Source organism: Etheostoma cragini, chromosome 9 (assembly GCF_013103735.1).
Source record: "Etheostoma cragini isolate CJK2018 chromosome 9, CSU_Ecrag_1.0, whole genome shotgun sequence".
In the NCBI taxonomy this organism is placed as follows: Eukaryota; Metazoa; Chordata; class Actinopteri; order Perciformes; family Percidae; genus Etheostoma; species Etheostoma cragini.
The window spans coordinates 23929107-23936541 of record NC_048415.1 but is presented as its reverse complement, the minus strand read 5'-3'; the positions used below and the strand labels follow the sequence as shown (position 1 = coordinate 23936541).

The following is a 7435-nucleotide window of genomic DNA, read 5'->3' as shown; positions in this document are numbered from 1 at the left end:
TTTTATATAGACCTTAGTGGTGCACTAATACTGTATCTGAAGTCTCTTTTATATAGACCTTAGTGGTCCCTAATACTGGATCTGAAGTCTCTTTCCCAATATTCAGCCTTGGTGCAGAATTCCAGCCACTAGCGCAAGTCCCATAATTAGCTTCCTTGGTATGTGCCATTTCTGTGTCTGTAGCTATTGAGGGTGGGGGGGCTAAGGTGGAGGGAGGGAGGGAACGCACATTAATGTTAAAAAACGTAATAAAGTCAAATCCTTATGTATTTGCCCGCTTGACCGTTTGTGGTAATCGGACCCAAACAGCCAATGTACTGACTGGTCAGATGTTAGCTGTAAGCTAGCTGCTACGTGGGAGTGTGTCTGTGTGTTTGTGTTCACCTCAGCCTCAGACTGAAACTGAAACTCTGGTTATTTCTGTTATTTATCTCCAGTTTCTCTCCTTTTTCCTCCCATCTCTGCATGTTCATAAAGCAGATTCATAAAGCCCCGGGACAAGTTGAAACATTTTCAACTCGCACTGCAAATGTACGTCTACGTCCGTCTTCAAATGCGCTGACTCTAAAATTTGCCTCGTGTTCTGTCTAACAGTCACGTTAAGGGAGCTGACAGGAAACCCTAGAGCACGCAGGGCAGAGATGTTTGGAGCAAGACGGACAATTTGTAACAATGCGTGTCCAAGTGTCAGGGACATGCAGAGAGGAGAAATTAAATAACTTGGCCCTTGGGTGCATATTCATTCAATCAGCACCATTAGATTTTCCTTTGCATGAAAAAGAATTCTCTACAAAATATGATGTACACTCTTACAAAAAAGCTTTTCAAAGGTCTCATTACATGCTCAGGAATGAGGCACAAATATTATTACTTGTAACTGCAATGTTTGTGCAGCAGCCCTCGTCTTGTCTTGTCTCATCCTTGAGATGTACAGTCGCCACAACCAGCAACCTTCAGCTGCTGTCGCTCTCGCAGCACGTAGAGTGTCTGAGATGATTTAAATCACAGCACACCTGAACCATTCAGATCCCTGGGGTTTACTTGTAGCATTTCACAGTCAGGCTCTCCACCGCACTAATGCAGCAGCTGGCAGCTACAGTATACTCAGGGTAGGATTATATCAGCTGTAACGCTAACGGGGGAATGCTGCCAGCCACTTTGGGGCTAGCAGTATACTTTATGGTGACAGACTAGATTGGATTCTTACCAGTGCAGTATACACCTCATAAATGTTTAATCTTCCTCTGGTTTTTATTGATACAGTCGGGGAGGGGTTTTAAAGCAATCAGTAGACACACAAGGCAGCTCATTTCTCCGCAAAGCAGTCTTGATGTTGATATTCATGTAATAAAGCATCCATTGCGAAGGGGTTGGAAGCAGGACGCTTTCTCCCAGAGGCGACTCTGTTTGTTTTGCCAAAAATAGAGACATTGAGGTGACATGTCACCAGTTCAAGTCACAGGTGCCTCAACCCGTGCGAGAGAGGAGCAATTTGGCTGCCAAGGAAAGCAGTGTGAGGCAGCCATCAACCCTGGAGGTATATGTACATGTGCATGAGTGAGAGGATGGGGACATTTCAGATTTCATAGCAGGAGAGACAGTGAATAAGGAATTGGAAGAGACAATTTCCTCCTTTTCCCAGCTTTGTTTGTATGGAGCAGATAAATGTCTTTCCCACTGTGAGAGTGTTTTTCCATGCTGACTGAAGCACAGCAGGACTGAGCCAGCAATTAGACGAGTGAGGAGACCAGAGCTGGGTAGAAAGAGAGAGGGAGGAAAGAAGTGGGGGGCAAACAACAGGGCAGCGTGACTCTCACAAAGATGTCTCTCGTGGTGAAGTGTGGGATCAAAATTGAGGCTAGCTTTAAGGAAGAAAGGAGGGGGAGCAATGTGGGTGTGCGGATGAATAAGAAAACCTGAGTCCCTTATCTAGCAATTTGTAGGGTATGCTATCATGCTTTTCTATAATCCTCAACTTTATCCTCAAAGACATACACACACACGCACACACAAACACACACACACACACACACAATACACAGAATGTACTCTAATCTTATACGGCCTCTGTCTGCATGCTTTTCAATGTGTTTGTGTGAATTGCATTTGCAAGAAAATGTGTTGTTAACAAGCCTTATATTAACATATTTGTGACTGTTGTTAGGCACACATATTATGCATTCCATATTACCATTTTGTAGGCAATGAAATGTCTCCGTTTCACAAATGTCTCTGACAGGTTTTGTGTAACTGAAGGAATTGTTGCAGCAGCTGAATTAAAAAAATGTGGGCTTCAGTTCTTGTGAGTATCTAGAGGTCCACTGCAGAGGTTGTGAGTAAGCCTTGTGGATTATGAACATGTGCAGATGCGCCTTAAGGGGTAGCAAGATGTGAAGGTTCCTGGTCAGAAAGCTCAGTGTGATGAAGGCTGAGTAATCGCTTTAGCTTTCTATTTCTGTGTGTTTGGCCTTTTACCTATCTAGCTCACACTAATATCCTCTCTGCCATTAAATACAGAGCGAGTATTCTGCACCAGAGAGCAAAACAGTCCGAGGGAGAAAGAGCGTGTGTGTGTGTGTGTGTGTGTGCGCGCGCACTTGTGTATGTGTGCGTGCGTTTGAGAGAGAGAGAGAGAGAGAGGAATGAGAAATGTGAGCAGATGGGCATTCTGTGTAACCGAGGTAACTTGATGAAAAGAGAGAGACAAGTACTGGGGAAAAAGAGGTAGCCTAAAAGGTACGGGGAAGTCAGGCAGATGGATTTACAAGAAGACAAAGAAAGGGACAGATGGACAGAAGTGACAGAAAGATTTACAAATGGATGCGGCCATGTTAGCAGATTGCATCTGTGAACATACATGTAGGACATTCGCAGGGCCACAGCCCACATTGATGTGGTTTTGCCCCCAACAAACCCCCAGCGGCGTGTTCGGTCCAGTGAGTTGATTAGCTGTGTGCATCAGTACTCATCCCGGTCCCATATGTATCTTCCACACCTGGTGCCATTTGTTTCAGATTCACAGAGCACATTCCATCTTAACATAAATCAGCCATTTCACACAGTCATGTTTGCACTATTTTCCAGACCGATAGACAAGTGTTAATGAGCGATACCTGCATCAGTGCACCGTGTATGAAAGTGCTGCTGCCTGAAGGTGTTCCAGTAATTTACTCTGGATGTTTTTTTATTTATTTTCCAGCTGCACACTGATATGGACAGAGGAGACGGCCACACAAAGTATATGCTGGAGGGAGAGGGAGTGGGCTCTGTGTTTGTTATTGACGGCAACACAGGCAACATACATGTCACCAAGTCTTTAGACCGCGAGGAGAAGGACCAGTACCGTCTCGTCGCGACAGCTACAGACCGCCAGACAGGCATAGCCCTGGAGCCCTCGTCAGAGTTCATCATCAGAGTGCAGGACATCAATGACAACCCGCCTGTCTTCCTCGATGAACCCTATGTTGCCATGGTGCCAGAGATGGCCAACATAGGTAATGCGCTGAAAAAAACATGAAAGTGCTCATAATCTCTTTAAAATGTGAATAGTGTGTTGTCCTTCATGGGGAGCAGCAGCGGTGTTCAGTTTGAATTGTTTCAGCTTACAATGGATTCCAATGGGGATGAGTTTTCACAGCAAAACAAGACTAAAGGCCAATTTACGATCCTGTATAAAATCATCGCCATGGGTCTGTAGGTACGTGGAGATACGGACCCTATGCCAGACCCTACGCCGTAGCCGGACCTGCACCACTCAAAAAATGTGACTACACATTGCGGCGACGCAACTGTGATTGGTCTGTTTGGCCGGGGCTCGCATTTCCCCCGAACGATTTCATGGTTCTCTTTCTCCATTAACCCGCCTGTTGTCCTGGGGTCAAATTTGCCCTGTTTTTAAAAGTTTCTACATCAGTAATTTGGGATTCTTTCATCCAAACTGTCCAACTATTACATGGATGGTTACGTATAACGCTTCTTGCAAGTTAAATGAAGGATCATTTCACTACTTTATGGATTTGCGGTGTTTTGTTTCCCCTAAAAATAACTTAGACAAAAGAATAAAAAATATAAATGAGGTTTCTTGACCATGAATTCAAAAAAGAAAATAGTGTAGTCACAAAGTCAGAGTCACAAAAGGGATCCATCCTCGTGCCACCATGAACGTCTGTGCAACCTTTAATGGCAATTCTTTTAACAGACGTTGAGCTATTTCAGTCTGGACTAAAGTGATGGACTGACTAACTGACCTCTGCTAGCATAACTAAATTAATGTGACAAAAATCCATAGAAAGTTCTCAGCCTACTTAGCACTGTAACATAATCTCTAAAACTAATAATCCTTTTGTCTGTACAATGTCGTAAAATAGTGACAAATGTCCATCAAAACTTTAGGGAGCCCAAGGAGATGTATCCAAACTGCTTTTTTTTAACAAGGATGCAAACCTATCACATATGATGAAGAAAAGCCTCACATCTTTGCATGAAAAATGACTTGAACACTTTGAAAACCGGTGCAGATTAATCCTCTGTCAATCAATGAATCTGTCGTTGCAGTTCTAAGCAACTCCTGCAGCCTGATGGAATTTGCCAATGTCTAATAATATTTTCAGTATCTCACAAAAAATCACACTTCTGCCAAAATGGGGCTAAAAACACTGCATCTGGCTCAGCTCCAGAAATTCAAGGCGGGCGATTGTTCACCATGAAGACGGGGTATTAAATCATATTTTATCTAAAAAATGAATATTTTATCTGACTGACACATATGGATAGACAGCAGAGAAGTGGATTATCCTTTCAACCCTCCACATGTAAGTACTTAATATTTAAAAGATAGATTTTGAGTGAAGTTGGCTGTAACATTATGAACCCTGCGCCCGCTTTAACTACTTTCAAACGCCACTCTGACGTTTGGCGCCTCGTCTCTTTCCCAGGCACCTCCATTATCCAAGTCACAGCCAGAGATGCCGATGATCCCACGTATGGAAACAGCGCCCGGCTGGTGTATGCCATCACTCAGGGCCAGGACTACTTCTCTGTGGATCCTCAGACAGGTCTGGTCACCTCACATGTACCACGCTTCCCCTCAAAGCTGTTTACACCAAAATGTCTCTTTAGCTGATGATTACACGTCATTCAGTAAATCCCAGTGGCGTGGTTGGCTATCTTATGTCATGCCATATATGTCCAGTGAGGATAAGAACATTTGAACTCACATTTTCAAGTGGCCTGGAGTCAATTCTTTTATTTATTTTTTATTTCCTAATTCGTAACATGTACGTATCTGACTTGCTTTGGTTATTTCCAGAGACAACAGACCACTGCCTAGTGGTGAAGTGTAACTATGTACATTACTCTAAGTACTGTACTAAAGTACAAATGTTGAGGTACTTGTACTTTACTTAAGTCTTTTCTTTTCACGCCACTTTCTATTGCTACTCCGCTACATTTCACAGAGAAATATTCTACTTTTTACTCCACTCCATTCATCTGACAGCTTTAGTTACTGGTTATTTTACACATTAAGATTGTTCACACACAAAACACCTGTAGAGTATAAAATCTGATGTTTTATCATAAATGAAACTAGCCAACAATATAACAGCCTACATCTCCAGCTGACATGATGAGACCATTAGTCACTTAGTTGATTGACAGATCTGTTTGGATTGTTTCCAGTTTCTAAAATGTGTTTCTGCATTGAGTACTTTTATTTGTAATACTTTAAGTACATTTTCCTGATGATACTTGTGAGTTGAGTATTTTCCCAATGTGGCATAAGTACTTTTTCGTCAGTGAAAGATCTGAATAATTCTTCCCACACCGTCTTGAGTCATATGTTTTTCAATGTCCTAATTCTAAACATGTATGCATCTGACTCGCTCTGACGGTTATTTCCAGAGATGATGTGTCGCTGTGAAATCTGTTGTCCTCCCCTCCTCCCCTTCTGTCCCCAAGGCGTCCTGCGGACAGCCGTACCTGACATGGACAGAGAGACTCGGGACGAATATCTGGTGGTCCTCCAGGCCAAAGACATGGGGGGGCATCTGGGCGGATTATCAGGGACCACCACCATCACTGTGAGGCTGAGCGACGTCAACGACAACCCCCCTCACTTCAGACGGAGTAAGCCCTGCTGTTATCAGATCACTGAACTGACGGCTGCTTTCAATCCCTGTAGCTGGGTGTGTGTGCGAGTGGAGATTAACATGATGAAACGTCCTGTAATGGCGTTTTATGACACCAGTCTGATGTGTTTTGCCTCCTTTGGGTCCTCGTCGTCTTGACAGGTTCACGATAAACTCTGAAGCTGTTAAACAGCTTGTCAGTCCGGGGATCTGTAATTCTGTGCACTCTTCTCCTAATCATTGCTTTTACCGGCAGTTGGAATAACATTACCCCTGCCAAGATGACTGGCATTAACAGTCAAAGAAACACACCCGTTGGGTCCCCGGGGTTCAAAATGGACTGCGCCTTGCCGTAGAAGAGTGAAAGATCATGTCCGCTTTTTCTTATCCAAGCTTTTCCCTGTTTCATGCTATTAATATTTCATCCTAAAGTTCAGTGCTTTCTGCTTCAATAGACGGTAAAATCACAGCAGAATGCGTCTAACGCTTTGAGACATATACTGCTTCTCCCTCTATACTGCCTTCCACTACTTCTTCTTCTCGACAGTCTCCGCTTACCACAGTTCATCTTAATGTTTAAAAGCCCCCCCGTCCTCGGGTTGATATATTGTATATTGCAAGACAATGCTTTATAGAAGCAATTCAAAATTTCCAAATGCCAGCAGTGTTATTTATTTACTGATATCGGACCATATCTGCCCTCCCTCACCACATCATTATTTTTATGTTTGACAATAATGCCACAATGTAAGCTAACGGCTCATTTACGTTTGCTCTCTGAGTGCGAGGGGCGTGACTTTGTAATCGTTTGTCGTGATGTGGAGGACTTGAATGATTGATAATCAGCGAGGTAGCGCCACTCTGATTAAAAGGGAAGATGTTTTTCTCTGAATTTGCCGTGGGAGTGATGCATGGGCCAAGTAAACGTCTCGACCTGTCACAGACCACTGGCCGCCTCGTCATGCTTGTTAAGTGGACAGACTGGAATCCACGATAAACTAGAACGGCAACAGATCCGCTCAGCAGAAACTTAAATCCTTTGTTTAATGAAGACTCGTTTTCAAGCCTTGAATGTAGTATATACTTTTTTATTGCTTCATTTTTTAATTTTTAATGGGGGGAGGGGGTGGCATTTCCGCCTTAATCATCAGGACAGCATAGATGTAAAAGGGAGAGAGAGGGTAGCCATGCAGGATATTGTCAGTTTCAATTCTCTGGGCCTCTGCATTGGGAAATAAACCTCTATACCGGGGCGCGTGCTCTGCCAACTGTCCACCCGGGCGCCCTGTTACTATGTAACAGTGATG

At 43.6% G+C, this 7435-nt stretch overlaps 2 protein-coding genes across 2 annotated transcripts in view; one reads left to right on the top strand and one right to left on the bottom strand.

Annotated features, from left to right (window-relative positions):
• cltrn (collectrin, amino acid transport regulator) overlaps nt 1-7435 on the bottom strand; it is a 30599-nt gene that overhangs the window by 4096 nt on the left and 19068 nt on the right. The window contains exon 8 of the mRNA XM_034880848.1: nt 7159-7165. Within this exon, the coding sequence (XP_034736739.1) occupies nt 7159-7165 (7 nt within the window). The remainder of the gene's footprint in view (nt 1-7158; nt 7166-7435) is intronic.
• Nucleotides 1-7435, top strand: part of LOC117950073 (cadherin-24) — a 24292-nt gene that overhangs the window by 6423 nt on the left and 10434 nt on the right. Inside the window, exons 3-5 of the mRNA XM_034880768.1 lie at nt 3200-3494; nt 4935-5054; nt 5959-6126. Coding sequence (XP_034736659.1) covers nt 3200-3494; nt 4935-5054; nt 5959-6126 — 583 coding nt within the window. The remainder of the gene's footprint in view (nt 1-3199; nt 3495-4934; nt 5055-5958; nt 6127-7435) is intronic.